This window comes from Vicugna pacos, chromosome 5 (assembly GCF_048564905.1).
Source record: "Vicugna pacos chromosome 5, VicPac4, whole genome shotgun sequence".
Classification (NCBI taxonomy): Eukaryota; Metazoa; Chordata; class Mammalia; order Artiodactyla; family Camelidae; genus Vicugna; species Vicugna pacos.
In genome coordinates this window covers 45,354,521-45,379,851 of record NC_132991.1, presented here as the reverse complement: position 1 = coordinate 45,379,851, position 25,331 = coordinate 45,354,521, and the positions used below count along the sequence as shown (strand labels likewise).

The 25,331-nt window shown below is 45.0% G+C and overlaps 1 protein-coding gene across 13 annotated transcripts in view; it reads right to left on the bottom strand.

Moving 5' to 3' along the window:
• Nucleotides 1–25,331, bottom strand: part of RAPGEF4 (Rap guanine nucleotide exchange factor 4) — a 272,690-nt gene that overhangs the window by 60,714 nt on the left and 186,645 nt on the right. For all 13 annotated transcript variants that reach the window (XM_072961173.1, XM_072961166.1, XM_072961165.1 and 10 more), the window contains 6 exons: nucleotides 25,018–25,124; nucleotides 21,053–21,174; nucleotides 19,310–19,493; nucleotides 3,745–3,829; nucleotides 1,866–1,926; nucleotides 86–162 (listed from right to left, as the gene is read on the bottom strand). In XM_072961173.1, the coding sequence (XP_072817274.1) occupies nucleotides 86–162; nucleotides 1,866–1,926; nucleotides 3,745–3,829; nucleotides 19,310–19,493; nucleotides 21,053–21,174; nucleotides 25,018–25,124 (636 nt within the window). The remainder of the gene's footprint in view (nucleotides 1–85; nucleotides 163–1,865; nucleotides 1,927–3,744; nucleotides 3,830–19,309; nucleotides 19,494–21,052; nucleotides 21,175–25,017; nucleotides 25,125–25,331) is intronic.

Genomic DNA, 25,331 nt, shown 5'->3' with positions numbered 1-25,331 from the left:
TTAATTGTAGCATTACATTGTTAATACTTAGAGCCACTAGTAAATGGAGCATAATAAAGTTTCAAAAAGAAAAAGATATATATACCTTGCCATAAATGACTACATTCACTGATCCTTTTAGAATAATGTACCAGGAGGTACCTTCTTCTCCCTGGTTAAACACTAGAAACAAAAAGATGAAAAGACTGATGACAAGAATAGAAGCGCATCAATATCAATTACAGCTTATCCAATCATCATTTGTGAGTCCCCAGAGTTATGCATTTATTCTGGAAGGGAAAAAAATTCCTGGCAAATACTAACTTATTCAGGTAGAATATTACTTCCTTTTCTATAAAACATGAAAGGCACAGAAATACTGCCCTCCTTGCTACGCCCTGAAAAGCAGGTAGGTATTTACTAGATATCGATTCAGCAGCAATCCATTCCTTAAAGCAATACACTTCCCTCAACAATTCAGCAAAACTTACTATGCCATGGAGAATAGTTTTTTAAAGTAATCTGACCGGTAATGTGAAGTTTGAAAACATGCAAATCAGCACTACGCAGGGTTGATGGATCCATATCTACATATTTTTTTAAAAAAATGGGTTGGAATGAGGTAAAGGAGGGAGCAGGAGACCTTCCACTGTATCTGTAGAATTTTGTTCTTTAGAAAAATATGAAAATAAATATGGTGTGATGTTAGTGTTTGATCGTGTTTTTTTAAAAAGACTGTTTGAACAACCTCTTTTTTGTTTGAAATATTTAAATATTTCATGATAAAATGAAAACCATCAGTAAGTTTGAATTAAAAGAATAAAAGAGAAGTTGTAAGTCATCACTGAGCATAACAATTTAAAAAATATTAAAGTGGAATTTTAAAAATTTAAAGAAAGGACGTTCTTACTAAAATAAATATCAATGTCAGAAATACCACTTCTGATGACTGAAAGTAAAACATTTGAAACACAATTTTAAATTCTTTTTGCTTTTTACAATTTACGTTCTCTGCTTATTTGACTAACACAACTCAGTCTGAAGAAAGAGCAAGATTTTCCAAAAAATGTCTCTTGAAAAGTTAACAGGTGCCCATTAAAAGTGTTTTCTACACTTCATTAGGTTTAGGATGTGTCGGTTTAAATAAAGTGAAATTTTTCTTTATTGAAGAACTTCTGACAAACATGGCATGCTGATGTGGCTTACAATTCTCCAGGACAGATCAGAGGAGGCATTTCCTGACCTGAACAGAGCACTAACCATGTTTTTCAAAAAGGAGACTGTAGGATGAGTGGGAAATGCCAGCTGCAATAATTCTGCTCACGTTTATTACTATCAAATTTCAATTTCTTGCTTCCAAAGACGATCATAGAAATAAACTACAGTGACGGATAATACGAATTAGTCCATAAATATCTGGGGCAAAGGAATTCTCTCAGGCTTGGATCTGACAGTGGAAGTGAGAGAAGAAAAAGAAAGCCGGAGAGTTTGTCACTCTAAATGGTAATCTCAAGAGGTTGATTAGTTCTTCCAAAGCCACAAACTAAAGTGAGGGCACTGTGGAAAGGTTTTGCCTGGGGTCCCACGGGAAGAGCAGTGACTTCATCCCACCCTCTTTAAACATGGCCTTGAGCCAGCAGTGCAGGGAGCAAGTGGAGACTCAGGCTGGCCACCGCTGCCACGCTGGTACCCGGAAACCACCGCACTGCAGAGGAGCGGACGCGTGCTGGGAGTAATCACCGGTCCAGAAAAACAAACGAGCCACGCGACGTCCTGCCAAGTCGGACCCGGGCCCAAGAGAGGGGAGTATTTGCAGGCAGGCCCCCTGGGGGACATCCTCTGTTGGGGCCAGCCAGGCACGATGCTGGATTATAGCTTTCACTTACACACGGTTCCTCCTTTGGCGTGAGACTCAAAAATGAGAACACCTGCCAACTCCCGTTTCACCTAGAAGAAAAAGAGAAAGAATGCAGGGAAAGGCCAGATGCTGGGGGGCTGGGGAGGGGCTCGCTCTCTTTCTGAACGGAGCTCACTTCTGCGTGGCCGCCTCCCACCTCACTGGCTGCTGCTCCTGTCCAGAACCACTTTCACTAGACGTGCCCCACTAGATTCTTAGAGCTTCTACACACACTTTCATAAGCTAATTTATATGAGACAATCTGCCTGGAGACTGTTAACACATGGTTCCCCACATACGAACCAGCCAGCTTCTCTGCCTACCTTCTGTCTGGGTGAGAGCAATCTCATACGACTCTGTTGCCACTGGAGGCTCTTCCTTGCATCACACATCACACATCAGTGCACACATGTTGGAAAACTCAATGTCTTGAAGTTGAATAATTAAGTTTAAATGTGTGAGCAGATTTACATTCTTAGCTATTTTTTAAAAATGCCAAATTATGATACCAAGTTATGCCTCTATCCCCCTGAGAACCAAATAACCTGAGGACTTCCACCATGCCTGGGTACCTGGGGTTTGAGGTAGAAGACTCCTCTTCTCCTCTGCCCTCCATCCTTCCAATCCTACCAAGGCTGGGGAGGTCAGAACACGTGCGAGCTGGGGACCAGGAGCACAGCAAGGGAGAGGGGTCCTCCCCCACTTCCCTCCCCAACGTGAGTTCGTGGAGCTCGGCTGCTTGCCCCCACAGAGCCGGGAGCTTCCTGGGTGAGGGTCCCGGGCACCAGACCTATCCCACCATGGAGAGAGTGAAGATGACAGGGCAGTGGTGGGCGGGAGGGGAGGCTGGGCTGCACCAGAGCCCTGGATGCTCCACACAGGTGTGCAAGCTTCTGGCCCCCAGCAGTGCAGGGGCTGGGAGGGGTGGGAAGGCACCTCTGTCTGGGTGGAAAGGGAGAGTGTCTGGAGCCCTCCTGCCGGGTGTTGTAGCAAATGCCTCACTGCTCTTGGCAAAGACCCGAATTTTACCCGCCAGGGTAGGGACTGCAGGCACTGCCACCGTATGGCAGCATAATATCACCCAGTGAGCAGGGGATGAAAGACATTAGCATGTGGAGGAACTCAGTGTATAATCGGCGAACACAGTATATACCCTGCACATGTTGAAACAACTTCTTTATTGTTATTATTACTATTGAATTATTAGCACATAGGAAACTTGTGTTGCCTGGAAATCCTGTTTCTATGTCTCTCCCACAGCAGGAGGCATTTCTCCCCATGTGCAGGCCAAATTTCTGTCCACAGCTTTTCTAAAGACCCTAATCAGGTAAAAGTTCAGAGTCAGATACAGCCATTGGCCATTTTTCACTAGCAGGTACTGCTCTTGTGCCCTAAAATGCCTGAACTAATGCTCTCTTGCACCTTCTGCTTCCTTTTTTCAATTTGGCAGCAAGTCTGGGCAGCACTGGCCCCTTGGGCCAGGGCAGGTCATCCCGATTCCTCCCCCCACCCCCCACCCCAGCTCTAGGTTTCATGGAAGGGACTGAAAACCCCTCCTAAGACCTGGCTGTCTTGCCCAACTAAGCAGGTTCCAAGCCTCGGGAAGTGTGAAGCATGTGTTCCAGCTCTCCTCACGTGAGGCTGCTCTGGTGTTTAGGGTAGCTTCTAGTAACGTGATAACACTTGATCCTTTGCTGGTGACTGTGCTTGGGTGTAACTTCCTTAGCATCTCACGAGAGAGAGGAGGGGTGAGGTATGAGGTAGAATTCGGGCATTCTTGACCCTCCTCTCACTATAATGCCCTCCAGCCCTAACAGGGCATCTAGCTCAAAGTCTCCTCCACCACGCTCGACCAAGAGGCAACTTACTGTGGTGGACAGATGGGATAAGGCTTTAATGTGAAGGAGTTCTTCGTAGATAATTTCCAGGTCATCCACGGTCCTCTGGCCAGGTCTACAAAGAAAAAAAGAATAAGGAAATAACGAGAAAAAAAGTCATCACTAAAGCCTGAAATAGAGAGGTGTCTGCAGGGGTCAGTAACGTGCTCAGGGACTTCTTAGGAGAAACCCCTACAGAAAGGTATCAGCAGAGGGAGCAATTACGTCATTATAATTCAAAAAGGAAATAAGCGTACATGTTCCTTGATGGAAGGACACGGAAGAAATCAGAAGGACACATATTCCTTCCTTTCAGAGGGAAGAACACCTCTGCCCACACCGTGGTTGGCTAACTTACCTCTTACTTTGTAGATAACTGTTCCACAAAACTGCTTTCCATTACTACCTTAATAACAACCACACTTGTCTCTCAATATCAGTAGGAACTACTGATTCAATCAACATGATGACTGATCCAAACTTCCTGGGATCCTGTGTGTTATCTTAGCCCAGCGGAACAATGATGCTGTTGTCAGCGCTAGTTTTGGCCTATGTAACATGCTTCTACCACAGGACTCACACAAAGGACCTATATAGACATCACCTCCTCACTCTCCCTGAGGAGGTGAGGGCATGGGAGGGCGGAGGGCAAACAGCAGTGTCTGGGATTAGTAACAACGGGAAAGACAGGAGGAAGACACCTGCTTTTCCCCAACTCTGTTCCATGGATGACCACTGTTCTATGAGCTGCTAATCAGTATACTGTGTACAGCTTTTTTTTCCCTATAGTTTATTAAAAACTAGTACCTAATACCCTGCCTTTAAGGATGGGGTTTGGGAGTATTATGGACATTCTGCCTGGGAGGCCTGAGTGGATTCCTAATCACCTTTCATGTCTATAATTATTCTGGAATCACTAACAGTGTTTAATTATACATCGACGGTAAAAGGCATGATTGGTCAGTAATTTGGATTTTCTATTGCTCTCTGCAGTATAAGGAACCCTAACTAACATGTTCTTTGAAACTTAAACAAATGTGTTGTTAATTCTGAGCGTGTGAGGAAGTCAATCCCACGTTGGTGGCCGGGTGGCATTTACGCTCAGCTAACTGCTGTAGTCACGAATGTTCCCTATCACATACCCAGCACCTGTTTCATGCATTTTGTCCTAAAGTTTCAATAACTCATGGTATTATTCAATATTACTGTGTATTAAACATTTAAACCTCAATAAGCTACTGATGGTGTTCCATCATCACATTATATTTTAGGATGCAAAATTAGAGTGTGTTCCTTGATCAAATAAATGCAGGGAGTGTTGGTGCACTGAGCAGAGCATGGGATTTCGAGTCTGAAGATCAAGTTTTAGTCTCAGTGCCACCACTCACCAGCAATGTGACATCAGAGCCTTGGTCTCATCTGTAAACTGGGGACAATATCTTCCTGAGAGTGATGTGAGAGCTCAAGGAAACAGCAAATGTAAAGGTTTCTGCATATTTGTGTAAGTGGAAAAATCCAGCAAAGTGATATTCAAAACTCAAACGCTTGCATAAGAAAAACAAACTTACAAATAAAGCATGACATCTGGTTCAGCAAATTACAACTGGAACTTAGTCTATTATCAAATGAGTACTTGGAGCGATCAAAACTGAACTGTAAATATTCCAAACATTCCAACCACTGGGGCTAGATAATTTTGTAACCATTTGCAATAGGAGGGAGATGACAGATCCAATGGGGGCTAACTGGAGGGAGGAAACTCTTTGCATCCCTTGTGAGTTACCTTCTCAAGGACAGCTTTAATACGAACATAAGAACATGATATCCTTCCCTTAAAGCAACAACAGAGGATCTATTTCCTAATCCTCACTGTACAGAGACAGGTACTAAATCCATGACCCAGGGAGATGCCGGGCAGGTTTACCTCCTGCTAAGGATCACCGCTTCAGGACGCAGTGCACCAATCCAGTGAAACCAGGAAGTCTGGGACCCACAGACACCGAAGGCAAAGTGATGGCCGTGGGGACTCGGAAGGAGCCAGGCCTTCTTAGCGAGGGGCCGAATCCACTACTTGACTTAGACACGGGGATTTTGAAATGAGGACCCTTGGAGATTTAAAAGTCAACCGAGTCACCTCAGTCCGTCTACCACTACAGTGGCAGCGAACGCGGAAGTCTCAAGGCAGCGTAAGAGGATTACCCTCTTCGGCACGAGGAGCAGCCCTGCTGTTCTGGCTACTTGACGTCAGCTGCAGACAGCTTGGAGACAGCATGGCCCCTCCTAGAAGCTTGGCTAGAGGAGAAAACAGTCGCCGAGTCTCTTTCTCACCTCCATGGGGTGGGCTGTTACGGAGGGAGGAGGAAAACTCGGCCGGGAAAAGAAAGCGTTAGACTCTAAACTCTTGACAGATTCAAAGTTCGAATTTGGGGGGCAGATCTCCATGAGTTTAGGAAGAGTGTTTACATGTTATCTAGCAACATGAAATCAACACTGATCAACTCTCACAGACTGAGAAAAAAAGTGCTGCCTTTAAGCGCAATAAATTCTATTATATTAAACATAATTGTATTTCATCCAAGGGTTCAGACAGATGAAGAACAGCGCTGTCAGATCCTCAATGCAGCAGACTGAAAATTCGACACAGTGGTTTGAGGCTGTTCTTTGAGCCATTTTAGTTGTAGGACCTGCACCAAAGTGTGGGAGAAGAGACTGGAAAGCGGCAACATTGAAGCTACTTTTGAGACTCACTCAACTCCCCACTGCCTTACACTGTCTGAAGCTCTTCGCCCCTACGTGCCCTCCTGGCTGTCTTCCTGCTATCCTAGACTCTTCTTCTCAACGTCTTTTTTTTTTTTTTTTTGGTCTATTGTTCTTTTATTTGCCCTTTGAATTGTGCTATGCCCCCAGCTCTGCTCTTTGTTCTTCCTTCTCTCCAGCCTTCATCCCTATGATGCCGAGACCTAAATCTTTGTCTCCAAACAGATTTCCTTCTTGAGCTCCAAGAGCTCCCTGGCCACCAATTCCCAGACAACCCACAAGGACCACAAGCTCAATCTGTCCAGAAGCGCTCGCTCCCTCCACGTCACACAAGGCTCTTTCAGAGCAGATCTCAACTTAGTTTTCGAGACTCACCTCCCTCTCCTCTCTTCGCACCTCCCCTCACGGCCATCTATGTCCTTTGCTCCCGGCACAACCAGACATCTCTCAAGCCCTCAAGTGTGTTATGCTTTTTCATGTCTCCAAGACTTTTCACATGCTCCTCTCTTTGCCTAAGATTTTTTTTTTTCTTTGCTTCAAGCCCAGCTCAGATGTCCTCTCTCCTAGGTAAAACTGGTTCTCTGAACTTTATCTCTCCATGGCACATGGTCCTTATGCTGTGGTAATCACAACATACTGCAAAGAATGGTATTTGCTTAAGTATCCATAACTCTACACTGCTTTTCTCAAAAGGAGCAGCACATAGCAGTGCAAAGGGCACTGGGTTGAAAACAGAAAAAGGATTTGAGATCTGAAACGTGAACTTCCTAGGTGCCCAAGTGGTCCAATGCCTTGTTCCTACATCTGTCAAAATAGGCATAATCAACAGGATTGTTGTAAAGATCAAATGAGTTAATGTACGCAAAACATCGATACTTTGGAAATGCAGCACAAATGCAGGATGGAATTATTAACGGGGGGCGGGGGTCAATTTGTGTCATCAGATGAATGAAAGCACGAGTTCTCACGATTCTTGCTCACTCAGGGTCCCTGCCCAGGGGAGATGGCAGCAGTACCAAGAGCCAGTTCTTGTTCTGTGGCCTGAGGGAAAGAGGGGCTTATGCTCTGTCATCCTTCCCATTGAAGGGCCAGCAAGACAAGGTGCCCATGACACAACTCACTTTAGGGACTGCACACATTTGTGTCATGGTCACTAGTTCATTATTAATGGAGGGAGAAGACAGGAGGAAAATGCTGAACCTCACCTTTTACTCCAAATCCCATCAAATGACAGAAAAGACATATTTTTCCATAGGATTATAAATTTATTCATCTGGTTATAAGAAATGACCATCTTAGACCAGCTGAAGGTCTAACTAAGTCTAACTAAGTCAAGATTAGCAGGGGCCTGGACAGAGATGGCCATCAAAGACCGAGCAGCACCTGTCGGGCTGGGCCTTTTTGTGGCCATTTTGTCTGCCGTGCTAAAGGTCTGATAGAAAAGATATTTTAAAATCCAAAACAGCACTGAAAACAAGCACCACCACCAAGACAGACCATAAAGCAGTACGATCAGCACACCAGAGAGTTTCAGGAATTCTTGGGCGCCAGGAGGCTGAAGGGAACAGAGCAGCTGAGAGATGCCTGGGGGCAGACGCAGCTCCACACTCCCTGGAGGCCGATGGCACTGCGGATCAGACAAGGGCAGGACAGGGTCACAGGGGTTCATCAATGATACTTGTCATATATTTCCTCTAAATAAATCTAGCTTAAAAAAAAAAAAAAGACAGAGACCACTCCGCTCCAGTCGGGGGCCACACGCCGAGCAGCAGGCTGCCCCCGAGTTTACAGGCAGCCTCGGACTCAAGACCTGCTCTCAAAGCCAAATGCCCAGGAGGGGCCTGAGAAGGAAGCAGAGCCCTGGGCCCTCCCACCAGACACTCCAGAGGACGGAAGGGAGCGGCAGCTCTCCCATGAGGGACTCCCGGGAAGGGACCCATTCCTGGGAAAGCCTCCTTAGCTTGGCAACTAGTGGGAGGAGGGGGTGGCGTCGCCCGCCTGCTCCCCCATGAGCCTCTCAGAAAGCGAGGCCTGGCTGGGAGCAAGCCCCCACCTCCGCTCCCAGGGGCGGCTCAGTTGGGAGTGTGGACAATCAACCTGCAGAAACCCACGTGGGACTTCTACCCCCAGGCCTCCATTCATCAATAACCGAAAAGAAGAAAGAAAGACTTCCGCTGGATGCCATGCAGAAAGCCATCACAGCCACGGGAAACAGAATGGAACAAAACCTAGGGGGAGTTTAGTCTCTGAGTCCTAAATAACATTCCAAATGAAAGGGGGAAAGAGCGGGAGGAAAAAACCCAAGCCTGTGGTCTGAAGTGGTCAATGTCATCACAGGGCAGGCCACTGTCATTTGGCGATCCACCCAGGTAGCAACCGACTTTCTGGTCCTGTTTACAGCACATGTTTTAATGAGGTGAGAGAAGTCAGGACTGCAAGGTGTGAAGAGACTTGCTTTACAAAAAAATGAGTATATTCACAGTTAACAAAGCAACAAAAATGTTCAAGAAAGGTTTACCACGAGGCGTTTCCATCCACATGTTGTTACAATTGAAAGTGGAGGGAAGTCCTAGAGAGGAGGCCAGATGGAGCAGAAGTCGCTGTGGACAACCTGTGTCTGCAGAGTCAAATGGGGGTCCTGCTCCCACCCCATGTGGGTCCCTGAGCTAGTGGCAGCAGTGACACCACAAGCCCAGCTGGCTGGAGGCCGCCAGCCCAGAGCTACTGTGCATCTAGTGTGTCAGAAAAGACTCACCTCTCTGCTCTGGCATCATTCAAAGATTCGCCTCTTGATGTTCCCCACCACCCCCCAAGAGGCCCCACAACATCTAAAACGGAGCCTCCCGGCACCACCATTGCTGAACAGTCACATTTTACAAGCGGGGTTGTCGTGGCCAACAGTGGCATTAAGTACCTCTCGTGCTTTGGTCTTTGTCGGGCGGACAGGGTAAAACAGAGGAGCGATCCTGCAAATCAGCCACCAGCCTGTTCAGACAGTAACGAGAGGGTCCCAGGACTGACGGCAGCCGGGCTTTCAAGAGTCAGGGGAACACCGTGCCCGGAGCAGGAGGACGGAACTCCCAGTGCGCCTTCACAGAGAACCTGCGAGGCTGGGGATGTGAATCGACTCCGGCTGCTCTGAGTGGCAGCCGGTGAATGCACCTGGTCGTTACTGTCCTTCTGCGGAAGTCACAGGGAGAGGTATCAGGCATCCCTGCTTCTTTACAGATCTGCGTGGCGCCAGGCTGTTGTGGATTTGTCGGATCCTGCTGGGGAAAGGCCTAGTTTCTGCAGGGGATGCATTCCGGCGGCAGTGTCTAGTTACAGACGAGATAATGAACGGGGATGGAAGGAAAGGCACTTTATACATTAGAGGGTGGGAGGGCTCAGGTGATATTGGAAGCTGCCGGTAAATACAGTCGTATTAAGGAATTGATCAAGGTCAGAGACAAAGCTCCTCAGTTATTGGAACGTGGGTAAAATGAGACATTGGTCCAGGCACCAAGCAGGCACACTGGCCTGGCCAGTGGTGACCTTGGCGGGTGAGAAGGCAAACAACCCAGCTCTTCTCGATGGGCCACCCCGCAGAACTATCCCCTGGTGCACGGGGGAAACACCCACAGACGTCTACACTGCAAACATCTATGGAAGGCCCGCTCAGATGTCAAAATAAAGGAAATGATTTATTATTGTTTTCTTGGGAGTGGAACGCTTTGTTTTGGTGGCAATGCTGCACCTCGGTCCACCTGGTTCTCCTGCTCTCAAGTCACTTCTCAAACATGGATCATTTCCCAAACTCTCAAGTTCTTGAGATTCACCACTTCCCTTGAAGGAAAGCTTGGTGTGGTTTCCCACACCTTTGTCTAACAAACCAACACAATGTGTTTGTTTCTGACTTTTCTTCGCCTCCCAGGACCCTTGCTTCTTAAGAGCCAGCTCTTGAGAGTTCGAGACATTCCAGGAGCCCGGGGGCTGGCCATGGCCAGTGTACCCCCCCAGCTCTGTCCTCTCACTTCCCGGCCACACCACCATCCCCTCGCCTTACCTTTAACCAAGAAAAGGACATTTTAAGCTTATCAGATACAGTTAGGCATTTTTTCACTCTGATAGTAAAGCCAGTACACACGGGGGTTCTTCCCTTCCTTGGGAAGTTAGAAATGAATACAGTTTACAACTGCAGTTGAGGGTAAAGGCTTTAAGAATATTTGTGAGAGGTGAAGCCATCCCCATCAGGACATGGGGAAAGGGTTCCAAAATTCAGGGCCCCCGAGGGCTAAGTGTTTTGGGGACAATGCGATTTGAGGTTTTTCATCTTTAGAAACTGAATATGCCAGGAATTCTCCCAGCAAAAATGTAGACTGTGAGGACACGGTAGAAGTTTGATACAGAATCTTTTAAAAGGTGCAAATATAAATATTTTCCTTTAAAACACCTAATCAGAAAGTTGAGTAAAACAAATCTGGATGGAAGCAGATAGTACAGTGACCCGCCTTTGTATATGAGACAGATATGTCAGGTAAAAAATGCAAATATCTTTTGAGGAGATGCTATGTGGATGCCTGATTTTTCCTTACAAAAATGAATTCTTAATGAATCAGGGAGGTTCTTTGGATTCCATTGCTTGTTCAGTAAATCCACCAGAGAGGAAGCAGTTGAGGCAATTAATTAGAAAGGAAAGATTATTATCCATGAAAAAAAATGAATAAAATTGCATTTGAAGCAAGCAGACTTGGTCTCAGTTCCTGGCTCAGCCACATACACTACTGTGTGATGTTAAGGAAGGCACCTGACGTCGACTAAGCTCAGTTTCTTCACTTGTAGATGGTGGATAATAACATTAGTCCAACTCAGTTCACAGAGCTATTCTAAGGTTCAAAGAGGTGATGTGTGTGAGGCCACTATATAAAATACACAGGGTGATTTATTTTTAGTTATTAAGCTTTGTTTGTGATTCTGGCTAGTGTGTTGATATGAATTTTTTCTACAGTAGATGGTACATTTTTGTACTACATTCAGGTCTGTACAGTAATAATTTAATGAGATGAGATTAATCGGTAATAATTATTTTAAAATTAGATTTCCATGATATCTTTCTTTGATAATGCTCAAAGAACAAACCCAAGAGGCCATTTTTGACATTTTCAGCCTGGGACAGGTGGTAGACCACAGTATAGAACACAGCACCAGAGTCAGAAAGACCTGGACCAAATCCTAAGTCCACCACTTTCAAGATCAATGCAGGCAGGTGACTTAACCTAAGCCTCAGTTTCCTAATCCATAAAATTAGGATGATGTTAATAACTCCCTCATAGTTCTGCTGAAAGAACTGAATTAGAAAGTCACAGTGCCTAGTCCACGTGTGCTCAATAAACATTGGCTGCAGTTAAATACGACTGCACTTGTTTTTCCATTTACATTCTTTGTGTGAACTTGGGGAAAGGTAAGCAGCTATCTAGCTCATGTCACAGCTTAAGAGATCTGTAATCTGGAGATACTGGGGGACTTACCGGTATCTTGGTAAGACTGGAATCCAGGGCCCTTGTGCTTCACATTACTTTCACTTTATTTCTCAGATTCTTAGGTCAAGTGCATGTATCTCCAATGCTGTCATTAAATTCTCAAAATATAATTAATTCTAATCTCATGAAGCTCAATATCCAGTGTTCCATCTTTAGTCTCAGCCCCTTTAACCCATTCTCTATGAGTAGTGAAGAAACCTACCTACTGCGAAGCTGGCCATGCCAAACCTCCCTTTAAACCATTCAGTGGTGCCCCAGATGGTGATGAAATAATGTCCAAGGAACATGGAGGGCAGAGCAGACCCCCTTCAATCTGACCTTGGCCTAACTCTCCAGCCACAGTCACCAGCCCTCCTGGTCTGGGCACTCCTTCTGTTCCCTGCTGGAACTTTCCTGACATCTTTCCCCACCCCTGTGCCCTCTGCCAGGCTAGGAATTCTTTCTTTCTTCTGGGAAGAAGAGCACTAGAACATTATTTTCTGCTGCTGTTTAGAAGAAAAGGCTTGAGAATCAATCTAAACATCCAACAATGACAATCTGATGTATTAAGGAACATTCAGAGGAGAGACTACTCTGCACCTATTAAAAAATCCCATCCTCAAAAAATATTGAAGGTGAAGTGCCATGATATATTATTAAATGCAAAAAGTTAGGAATTGAAAAAAGAACTAGAGGGATAGGCCCCAGCATGTTCATAACAATAATCTCTGGAAGATGCGAACGGCAGGTGTTATTTATTCTTCTTTGACTCTTTTCAGTAATTTCCAAATTTTCTACAATGAACAGATTGGTTTTAACAATAAAAAGTCATTAAAACCTTGAGGCAATCTTATAATGATCCCTAAACTGTAAATGGGCAGCTATATCCATCTTTCTCTCTCCCAAATCTGAGTCCTTGCGGCAGAAATCCAATGGTGGGGTTCCTGGGCATGTGAACATGAGGGATAAGTGGTAAGTCACTTTTATAGGGGAGAGGTAACTCTAAACTCGGGAGATGGTCCACTTAACGCAATCATTTCTTCTGGTGAATTCCACAAGCTTTCACTTAAGGCACAGCAATCTTTCCAGGGAAAACAAAGGCAGTTTGTCATGCAGCGAAAGAAAAGATTCGCAGTGAATTTATTTCATAAAGATTAACTCGTTCAGTGATGCTTTTCTTCTCACTGATTTGCATCTGAGGATGGACTTCATAACTTTGAACATTCTCTTGGCATATTCCCAACAGAAATCAAAACCCTAGGCACCAGTGATTTTAGTCTTGCTAATCTGTGTTCTGCTGAAGAAACAAATTTCCCTATAGTCATCAGGATTTCAAATTTCACACCCTCAAAAACAGCTTGGACAGGTAAAGACCCTATTCAAACAGGCTCTGCTGATTAAGAGAGAATATACAGCATCTCTAGTGCCCTCTAGAGGAAATGTGTGGAACTGTGGGCAGAGGTGTCCAACTGACTGCTAACAACCCCCATCCCTGCTTCTGGTATTTTCTCATATCACTTGATTATCTTAAATTGTTTCCTTTCAATGTATGCCCTGTAGCTTATGTTAGGAAATATTACCTGATCACATGAAATAAGAGAACTCAGGTTTATGAGTTTCTGACCCATTTGGAAGCCTCCAGAACCTGCTAACACTCCTCTTATTTGATTTTATATATATATAAAAACATATATATATAAAATTTCATTCCCCTCCCCTTCTGCTCAGGCCCAACAGACTTAAGCCTCTAGGATTTTAGGGAATTTCAAAAGTGCAGACAGACGGGAGGATGAGATGCGGGGAACGGCATCTACGTCATTTCCCTGCCTCCTTGAGGCTGTTTTCTGACAGACCTTTCTAAACAGCTGAGCACTTCTCACAGCAAGAGCCTTCTCTGTCTCCTTGACGTCCCTGTTTATCCAGCTGGCCTCAAGTCTCTAGCATTCTGCTTCCCTGCTCACCCCACATCTCTTCGCCCGTGGCCCCTATCCAGAGTGCCCGCTCCAAGGTAGCCAGAATGCATGTTCCTATTGGTAAAGGTCTCCACTGTATCTATTTGCTGTAGGGTAACCTCTTGTTTTTAGACTTATAAACAAAGCAAAATCAAAACAATAAGCTCCAAGAGCTCATTTTAGGTTTGATGGCCCTGCCTGGGAGCTGCAACAACAGCGCCATCAAACTGTCACTGTTCTATAGCACTTGTCCCCAAATGCCATCCAGGTCTGCACCTGCGAAACCAGGATGGGCATTGTGAGTCACTCTGCCTGCCACCACATAACAAGCTAATTTCACATTCAGAATGTATGTTTTTTTTCAATACCAATAGCAACAAGAGTGTGCCAAAAATTTTCCCCTGAAGCTCTATTCTGTTTTTTAAACTACAGAACATTCTTTCATAGTTTGACAGTTAAAATGCTGCCGTTAATGTAATAAACAGAGAATTTTTCTAAGTAGCCTGTCAAAACAAGTGACACTTTTTTTTTTGCTAGCGAGTCTCCGATTCAGAACAATAGGAAGTACCTTTCAAAGCAACATCTTCATTATACAATCAAATTCTCAAAGTAATCTTCTCATCAAAGAATATTGTGTTATTTCTTTCCCAGTAATTATCAGAGTTCTGCAACCTCTCTGGCAGTGGTGACTATTATAAAATGCAGCTGTGCTGAGTTAAAATATTGGGGGGTCCTGCCCTGGTCAACACGGAACCAATGTATCTCGTGCCTCCACATTTCTTAGTGATTTGGCAGTTTGGGCAGTAAAAAGTCAACGTTTCCAGGTCCTGTGAACATGCCCTCAGGTTTCCAGGAGCAAAGTGCTCAGCTGGTCTCTTTAAGGACAGTAGTGATACCGGCAATTCTCAATCAGCTCAGCTTCTTTCCTTATTTCCTTATTTCTTTCCTTCCTTCCTTCCTTCCTTCCTCCCTTCCTCCCTTCCTTCCTTCCTTCCTCCCTTCCTCCCCCCCCTCTTCTTTTTTAAATGGAGGTACTGGGGATAGGACCCAGGACCTCGTGCATGCTCTACCACTGGCTATACCCACCCCCCTCAGCTTATTTTCTTTCTACTTAAATAAAATAAAGTAGAAGCTCCAAAGATTATTATCAGATTAAAAAAAAAAAGGGTGTGTGTGTGTGTGTAGAGTTTCAAAGTCTGTCTCATAGAATTAGATTACTTCTTTTTCACTTTTCCATCTCTAGAGGAGCTGTCATTCCACAGAAAGGAAATCTAAGAGTACTGAGTCAAAAGAAGAACGACCACCAGCTCAATTCCAATGTCTGCAGTTTCATCAAGCCTGAGAAGACGGGCAAATCCCAAAGGTACCCAAAATGATGCACCTTGGGATACTGGCGAAATCCGTACTTTAACAGCCAGTGATAGGCTGGAGGAGCCCAATCTTTGGAGTGTACTTTTCTCTGAGGAATCTTTGGGCTGCCAAAGACCATGCAGTTCAGTGCTGTGTGGACGAACAAGGGAGCACAAGCACGGGCTCCTGTTTCTGAGGGTGACTCACGACACCAGCTCTCAGGCTCTAGGGAGGGTGACTCAAACAGCACGAACACCCCCAGCGTGGCGCCTTGCACGTGGCAGGCTTCAATATGCGCTTCTTGCATCTGAGTCTGACTTGGGGGTGCCTATCCCATTGCATTACAAACTCTCCAAAGGCAGGGGTCATTTTACTACTTTGTGAAAACCTCTTTGGCAGATGCTCAAAAATATTCGTGAATCGAATGGCATTTCTGTCTCCTTTGAAGCAACTAAGAGCCGAGGGAACATCAGAGCTGGGGTTATATATTCATTTGTTTGTTCGTTCACTCAGCAAAGGTTTACTGAGGGTCTGCTTGATACAATGCATGGAGCTAGGGAGACAGGAATTTTCTAATTCCACAGCAAGTTCAGTTTACCTCTCCATATTATCTTCTACCAACACACACGACATTTTCCTTTGTAGTAGGTAACGCAGCTTTGGTTAAACACTTGCATAACTAGTTGTTTAGGGTCCATCTCTTGCACTAGATAGAAAGCTTTATGGGGGAGGTGCGACCCTCTTGTTCAATGCTGCAGCCTTGGCAACTAACACAGTACCTAGGACAAAATTGATGTTCAATAAATACTGGTTAAAGACTAAATAAACAATTGAATGAGTGAAATAAAATGAGCTACGTCTTTGCCTTGAAGAAACTCATAGTTTCCAACAATGTTTCTCAACAGGGGCATTCTTTTCAGGGCAGTTTCTTATTTTGCACAGTTCTAGGTGTTGGGGTATGTTCAGCATCCCTTTGTCCTAGCCACTGCCCAGTGAATGCCAGGAGCTTGGCAGCCAAAACACCCTCCCACATTTCCCAACGCCCTTGGCGGGGCTGTCCCATGTCTGATTAAGAACCACTGTGTGGTGTGGGCTTGGATGAAGTGGCAGCAAGAAAAGCAAGAAAGGATGGAGCCATGGAATGGTGAGCAAGCGTAAATGATGGAAAATGAGACACGGGGGTGTGGGGAAGAGGCAGGGGAAGGAGTCTGACAGGAAGGAGCGTGGTTTCGCATGGTGGTGTCCATCTGAGCTCCCCGCGCCCTGGGGAGTCTCCCGTGTTCCTTGGCCACATGCCCCTGTGGTCCTTCAGAGCACAGAGAAAATTAACTTTTGGGCAAGTTTCTTGGCCACGACTCATGACTAGGTGAGGGAAGCTCTGGCTTTTCTGTTTGCTATTTCGGATTTTCCAGCCAAATTTTATTTGAAGAAAGGGTTTTGAGGCTAAAGAGGCTGAAAACTATGGTTCTGGAGTAAAGATGATGATGCCAACTGGGTGGAGGGAAGGCCTTTGAAACACATGGTGCAGGATATTATGACCCAAGAGGAAGTCTTGACAAAATATAGTGGAACAAAAAATGAGATATGTTGAAGAGACTTTTGGCAGCCTGGAGTAAGGACAAGTTAAGGGGAAGAATCCCGGGGAAAAGAAAGGAGGCAGCGCTGAGAAGCTGGTGTGAGCTGGAGAGCAGGGCCCACACTGGGGAAGCTGGTGAGGGGTACCCGGCCCAGTGCACACACGAGACGTGGGAAGGGTGATGCTCCTGCCAAGACCCGCGGATAAGTGGAGGTTGGCCAGGCCAGCGACTCGGTGTCGACACCCACAGCTGGCGGTACTGGCTGCCGGGTGGAGAGCGGTTCCACTTCCAGCAGAAAAACATAAGCCCTGTGTGCAGTGGCTTTAGAACCACATGCCAAGTCATCCCTTATTGACAAGGTTTCCCTGAGCCTGGGACTCAAGCACATGCATCTTTGTATGTCCCAGGGAAATTAGCAGAAAACCACAAAAAGATGAGGGGCTCAAAACAGGTTTTCTGGATCGATCTGATTAAACACTTCAGAGTCCTCAGCCTCAGCGGAGGGGCTGCTTTGATGGTTAGGTGGGTTTCCATTGTGCTGGACGGGAGAGAGAGCCTCACTAGCTGAGTGGAGGTCCCAATGGACAGAACAGTGGTGTTCTCTAAAGAATGTGCCTTTAAGGGAACCCTCCTACCGTTGGTGGGAATGCAGTTTGGCGCAGCCATTGTGGAAAACTGTATGGAGAGTACTCAAAAGACTAAAAAGAGACTTAGCATATGACCCAGCAATCCCACTCCTGGGCATATATCCAGAAAGAACCCTAACTCAAAAAGACACCTGCACCCCAATGTTCATAGCAGCACTATTTACAATAGCCAAGACATGGAAACAACCTAAAGGTCCATAGACAGATGACTGGATAAAGAAGTTGTGGTCTATTTATACAATGGAATACTATTCAGCCATGAAAATGATAACATAATGCCATCTGCAGCAACATGGATGTCCCTGGAGAATGTCATTCTAAGTGGAGTTAGCCAGAAAGAGAAAGAAAAATACAATATGATATCACTCATATGTGGAATCTAAAAAAAAAGAAGACAAATGAACTTAAATATAAAACAGAAACAGACTCACAGACATAGAATACAAACTTGTGCTTGCCAGTGGGGAGAGGGGTGGGTAGGGACAGACTGGGAGTTCGAGATTTATAGGTACTGACAGGTATTTATAGAATAGATAGACAAGTTTATATTGTATAAAATAGGGAAATATATTCAAGATCTTGTAGTAGCTCACAGTGGAAAAGAATATGAAAATGAATATATGTATATTCATGTATGACTGAAAACTTGTGCTGTACACCAGAAATTGACACAACATGGTAAACTGACTAAACTCAATAAAAAAATAGAATGTGCCTTTAAGATGAAAACTCTAATTTGAAAAGATACACACACCCTCAATGTTCAGAGCAGCACTATTTACAATAGCCAAGACGTGGAAGCAAACTAAATGTCCATTGACAGATGACTGGCTTAAGGAGACGTGGTGTATTTACACAATGGAATACTACTCAGGAATAAAAAACAATGAAACAATGCCATTTACAGCAACATGGGTGGACCTAGAGACTATCATACTGAGTGAAGTAAGTCAGACAGAGAAAGACAACTATTTATATGACACCACTTACACATGGAATCTAGAAAATAATACACATGAATCTATATACAAACAGAAAGACTTGCAGACATAGAAAACAAACTTACAGTTACCACAGGGAAAAGGGAGTGGGGAAGGGATAAATTAAGAGTATGGGATTAACAAACTTCTATACATAAAATAGATAAGCAACAAAGATTCACTGTATAGCACAGGGAAATATATTCAATGTCTTGTGATAACCTACAATGGAAAAGAATCTGAAAAAATATATAACCAAATCACTTTGTTGTACACCTGAAACTAACATATGATTGTAAATCAATTGTACTTCAATTTAAAAAAAAAATGTCTTTAAGCTAAAGAGTGGAAGCCTCGCATGGGGTGAAAGGATGTGCTGAGTGAATGAATGAATGAATGAATGAATGAATCCACCCAGGCATAAGGAGCACGGGCATGAGGCCTGTGGTTCTGAGGACCCCTGCCCTACTGCATTAGGAAGAAAGGGGCTGCCACAGTCTGGCACAGAAGCAGAGCAGTTTCTATTTGCCCTGGACCAAAGGTCATTTAATGTGTGGATTCAGTTTTCACATCCTGAGCCAACTGCTAAAAGTCTCTATAGTTTTAACTCATGCAAAAGGGCAACAGAATTACCTGGTTCAAACAAAGAAAAAAATAGCAAGAGGCAAACACCATTGTGTCACCCCTTCGGAGTCTCCCCTTTGGCCCTGAGTGGAGGAAGGCCAGGACTTTTGAACTCAGCCTCGCCTTTCTTGGCCCGGCGACCTGCAGGGGGTACCACGCGCTCTCACTCACGGTTTGCGGAGAATCATCCTCATGTGGGCATCGGGGCCCATCTGCGACAGCAGCAGCATGGTGTCCTGCAGCTCCTCATCACACTCCTTCTTCTCCTCCTCAGTAGGCAAAGGGGCATCCTCATGCTCGTCGTCCAGAAATCGATAAAATAAATATTTATCTTGGAAATGATGCTCCTGGTCCACTGTGGGGAACATGGAGGCAAGTGTCAGCTGCTGCACCTCTGCCTCCCTGGCCTGTTTACCAGAAATGAATGGATGGTGTCGGGCAGCAGAGCCAAGTGGCAGCAATGCAGTGAGACTCCGCACCCTTCTCCCTCCGCCTCGCTCAGGGTGGTGCAGCTGGACACGACCTCCGGCTGCAGCCCTGCACCTCACAGCCTCTCTGACCCGCCCACCTCCTGAGCCGCCCTGGGACTCTCTTACCAGGACCTGCCAACTTTTCTGAGATGAGCACTTGACTGGTAAAAATTGCCTCGGTGACATTTTCTATCCAGTGGGTTATGTGTCCCAAACAGGAAAATAACCTACTGCCAGATCATGCTCTGTAATGGTTTTTTAAAGCACAGACTTAAAACGAACACCCTACTTTGTCAAGATCAGATCTGATGCTTTTCTTTCTATAGGTACTGTTTATAAACACGTCTGTCTGCACTTAAAAAATAAGGATAAAATTAATTGTCTGAACAAAGCTGACAAGACCTAACTTCTAGGTCCTATACCCCTACAAGGATCTTAAGGTAAATTCCTGCCAGTTTAAGTTTTAAAGAGATCTTCCTCTTGTTCCCTTTAAACAAGAATATTTAGATCTCAGTGGGGCAAAGTCATGAACTTGGCTCAGAATCCCTCAGCTAAGTCTCTTAAAAGCTTTTAAGCCCCCTTTCAAGAAAGAGCATCAATACTGTCAAAAATTACAGAGAAGTGGTAGATCCTTGTTGCTCAAAATGTGATCCCTGGAACAGCAGCAAGTGCATCTTCCGGGAGCTTACTGGAGATGAAGAGTCTCAGGACCCATCGCAGCCCTGCTAAGTCAGAATCTGCGCTTTAGCGAGAGTTCCAGGGGATTTGTATACACAGTAAAGTCTGTGAAATGCTGGCAAGACCATCATTAGATGCCCAGGTATTAAAAAAAGAATGATTTTAATAGTCTGTCAGTTTGGAAAAGTGATCTTTCAACAAACGGCATGAGGAGCTGAACCAAATTCCACTCCAGCCCCAAACAGTTGCAGCTCAGTTACGGCCCCTGCAAATAGCAGGGGCTACATACACCACAGGGCACACTCCTGACATTAAATATGGTCATTGTGTGGGCACACAAGTTGACTCTCCCAGGAAACGCAGCTTCTGCATTCATTACTCCCTTTCGTGTCACCAGCCCGGCCACACACTCCATTGCCTTTTCACTCGGTCCCTGCATCAGGATTGCTGCGCGATGCTCAGAGGATAATCACGCTATCAACGAACCGTGAATGCAAACTAATAAACATAATTAGAACTGATGCGCTCGGGTCGCAATTTCATCTTCCCTCATACGCTCTCTTAAGTTAGGAAGGTACGATGGTGGAACACTGCAATCAACAGCATCCACTCACTGCATTTATTTTGCTGAATGAAGATGCTAGTGCGAGTCCCTAAAGGGATCATAATTCTTTCTGGCCCATTTGGGAGTTCAGCAGCAACTCACCCTGGGAAACGCACTTAGCATCTTTTGAGGGTTTTTTCCAGAGACTGCGGCTCGTCTTACCGTGGTTGAGGACACCGTCTTCTACCAGGACTTGCCACATGCCGACAGCCTGAGTTCGGGAGTGAACACACGGAGTCTGCTGCAGCATCCAGTCCACCAGCTCGGTTCCCACACAGCATTGTCTAAGGAGAGGTGGGATGCGAAGGATGGGAAGTCACTCCCTTGCAGATGAAGGAGGGGAGATAGATTTTGAGGGGAGACCCTCCCGAAGGGCTCAGAGCTCTTCCACCAGAAGGGGTCTTAGGGCAAACAAAGCACTCCATGACGTGGCCTCAGGTTCCCACACTTTGGTACAAACCAATAAAACCACTCAACTCATGAGAGAACCTTCTAGGCAAGGCTGGCCAGAGGAAAGAGCACTGCAAGGCGCAGCACAAGGGGAGACGGCAGGGCTGCTACAGACGGGGAGCACAACCAGGCGAGCTAATCCCAGGGCCAGAAACTCTTGTCTTGAGCTGGGCCCGGGAAATCTCAGTGCAGAATGAAGGCAAAGCATACTTCTGGCTTCCTTCACTCGAGCTTTGTGAGGAATGAGTTAATGTTTGTGAGGCACCAGGAGGGGCTCCGTGAAAGGCTCTGTGTAAGTGCAAAATTATATAGCACTTTCTGTTTTCAAGTAATACTACTGATCCTCCTCAGAGGGGTGCTGGGAGAAATAAGCAATTAGCAATGCAGATCTCTTGGAAAAAAGTTCGATGTAATGAGCATCCGCACTTCTACAGAGCCAGTCAACTAAGGAGCTCCAAACGCTTTCTGTATAGTGCCACATTCATCCCTCAGATGCCCCTCTGTGGTAAGGGATGGGCAAACTACGTGCATTAGTCAGGAAACAAGTAACTAGACACACACATAATAGGAACTCCTGAGACCTGCAGTGGGGAGAGATGGGCAGGTGTTCGTGGCATGACTGCTCAGTGAAGGAAATGGGACCGTGAAGTCTTAGGGAGGAATCCCAAGGGACAATGGAAGAAGCAGGGAGTCACAGAGCAGCTGGCTGCCTGCAGCTGGCTCTGAGTCACTGGTGGCCTCCCCTCCCATGCTAAGGATGCCATCATCCCTGGGGCACCGAGGCTGGTTCCAGCCCAGGGAGCTCCTCTCTAGTTTGAGCTGGAGGAGACTCCTGGGGCTGGCCCACTTGGGGAAGAGCTAGGCCTGGAAGGAGGCATGAGATGCGGCACTGGGTCTGCTACTTATTAGCTATGTGCCTCTGGCCATATCGTTTCAAATCTCTGGTGCTCAGATTTCTCATCTGTGAAAGAAAGGAGGAGGAAGAGATGGCCTCTAAGGCCATGTCCAGTTCTGATACCTTAGGAACTCTGAAATCTGACTGAGTTCTTGGAATGTCCTGATTTGGGTCTGATCTGAGAACACTCCAGAGGGAGGATGTACCGAGAAGGCTGTTAGATTTCCAGGACTGCTCTGATTTCACTCTCTTCCCACACATTAGAGCTTCTATGGGCACAGAGGAACCCAGTTCTATTTATTCGGAACCAAACGTGTGACCTGCCAAAACGTTCCTCTTCTACTTCAAGAATTTATTTATGGAAAAAGGCATGTAAAAGTATTTTAAAAATCAAATCAATTTCAAGGGGATTTTAATACAATGATTACTTTTACTAAAAAGAGCACATGGAATTGAACTGCTCGCAGAGCTGCTGAGCCCTGGGACAGGGCACAGAATCTGGCGGTCAGAACGGGGAGCGAAGACACGCAGCTGTGCCACTTGTAACTGTGCTACGTAGGAATCACTGGGTTTCCCCTCCACTGATGACCTTCAGTTGTCTTAAGATTAACAGCAAATCTCTAGCATGGCGATCACTGGGGTAACACTGCATCTGGGGAGACCTCAATCCCCTAACACTGCAGCAATGACATAAGCGGGCGAGAAGCAGTAGGGAGGGAGAGGATGCAACTGGAGAAAAGATCTGGGAAAAGGAACTCAAAATGTCTTGCAGGAAACAGAAATCATGCCTCTGGCTTTCACTTGAGTCCATGGGTCATTATCAACAGGTCATTAATTTGTGTCATAGGGTGTGGAATAGACATGACACCTATATTTCAGGGGTTTAAAATCTTAGTACTATGGAGCAAGAAAGAGATTATGGTTTCTGACTTCTAGTTTCCATTATTTGTCACCAAAGATGACATATTTAATGGAATTTCCCTAACGCAAGTCAACACTTGGGAAAGTATAATCACATCTTAAATTAAGGAAAAAATAATAAAAAATTTTAAAAGAAAAAGGTTCTTCAGCCGTGTGAGATGTTGAGATCCACTAGATGAGTTAAAAAGGTTGAACTCTCTCTCTGAGGACACGGGCCCATGATTTTTAACCTTTACTTCCCTCAAAATTATAGCAGTGTGTAGGAACTATGGACTCCAAAAAGAATGAACTTCCAGGGTTGAAGGAAAAGGCTTCCAAATGTAATCATCCAAAATGGTAGCTGGTAAATATCAACATTAAAAGGGCAAGAGGAGCAAGCTGACTTAAGAGATGGAATGTCCCCTAAGAGGAACATGCTACTGATATGAAGTGTTTCTCAAATTCCATCTCATTTCTGGAACTCTATCATGAGGCCAATCTAACTGTAACAAATAAACTGTCAGTTTTGGCCTTGTCAACATATTCACGACAGATGCAAGCAGAAGAGTGTTAGTTCGCACGGAGCGCAGAAGAGAAAGAACATGCAGTGTCTTTCTGTTTCTGTCCTTGGGAAAGAGCCTGAGTCTTGAGGCACGTATCCTGGTAGGTTTGCTAGAGGGTGAACCAGGTATCATTTTACAGGTTCTGTCATGGTTGACAGTCACTAGAAAGATATATATCCTTCATGGTAACTTGAAAATTTATATTCTAGCTTTTTGCCATGTCTTGTGAATTTGGTTCTCAAATGGGTTTTGACTCATGTGAAGTCTGGTGGGTTCTGAGGTCATGTCTAGGCCAAGTGAGAAAGAGAGTCCAACTGATTGCTTAAAGAGGGCTGCGAGTCTGAACCCTGGGTGCAGGGAGAGAGAGTGAAGGCTTGAGTGCCACATATGGGCATTCTAGTTCCTAAACCCTTACTGAATTGATAAAATCAAAAGTTGAAGATTAGCCGTGAATCCTTCATTGACCCACCTTCATGACCCACCGGGTTCAGTCATCCCAAAAGGTTCCACTAAATCACACGGGCCCAGTCTTTATAATTTCTTAACTCCAGTGATAATTGTAATGAGTCTTTATTCTGTGTGATTATAGATGAGATACAGAGTTGAATATCTTACCATATACATACTAGTATGAAATCCTACATTAGAAAGTAAGTTACATAAAGTGTATTTTATATTTTTTTCACTCTTGTATCCTTAGGGTTTGGAACACAATAGTGCCTGGGGCCCAGTAGGAGCTTAATAAATTATTTGTGGAATGAATGAACGACAGAATGAATGAATGAAAAGGTCACTGAACTCGGAAATCAACCAACCATGGTTTAAATCCTGGCTCTGCCACTCACCAGATTCGTGACTTGGTCAAGGAAAACTACCTAACCTCTCTGGGCCTCAGTTTTGTCATCTGAAAGATGGCCATATACCTACCTCATAGGTTGTAATGAGGATGAAATGAGATGATGTATGGAAAGTGGCCTGCTACAGGGCTTCTGGTATAAAGAAACACTCAGTAAATGGTAGTTGAATCTCCTCTAAATCTAGTAGTTTTCCTAAAAAACACTAGCAAACAGAAATACAAAAGCTTTCTTTGTTCATTACAGTTAAACCTACGTCTAAGCAAATTAGTCTAGGAGCAACTGCTGGGAATATTAAAGATAACTAAAGTTAAGTGGGGATGTAAGGCAAGCTTAGAACTTCCAGAGCCTGGAGGATTATAAAACCTGCTGCCCACAGATGGACAACAGAGAAATTCAAGTTTGTTATGATTTCACTACATGTGAATCTGAGGGGGGCATGGCCTGTAGAATTACTGCACATACCTGTACGTCTTTAGGTGGTATTTTCTGTCTCTTATCATGTGAGGTGCTCGAGAGAGAATGGCATTTCGTAAAATTTTTCCAGCCCTGAGGATCTTCTCTGAAGGAACCTGAATTTTAATTGGGTAGAAGGAGGGGAAGACAAAGAAGGAGAGTTTATAGTTGGAAAACAAACCAGGTGAATCCTTAAATCACTTTACAATCTGACTCTGCACTTGAAAAATACAATTCATTCATACATTTATGTGTTCACTTGTGTGTCATGTGACTGTCTTACACTGAGAACCGAGACACACTGAATGTGTATTGCTTCTAGA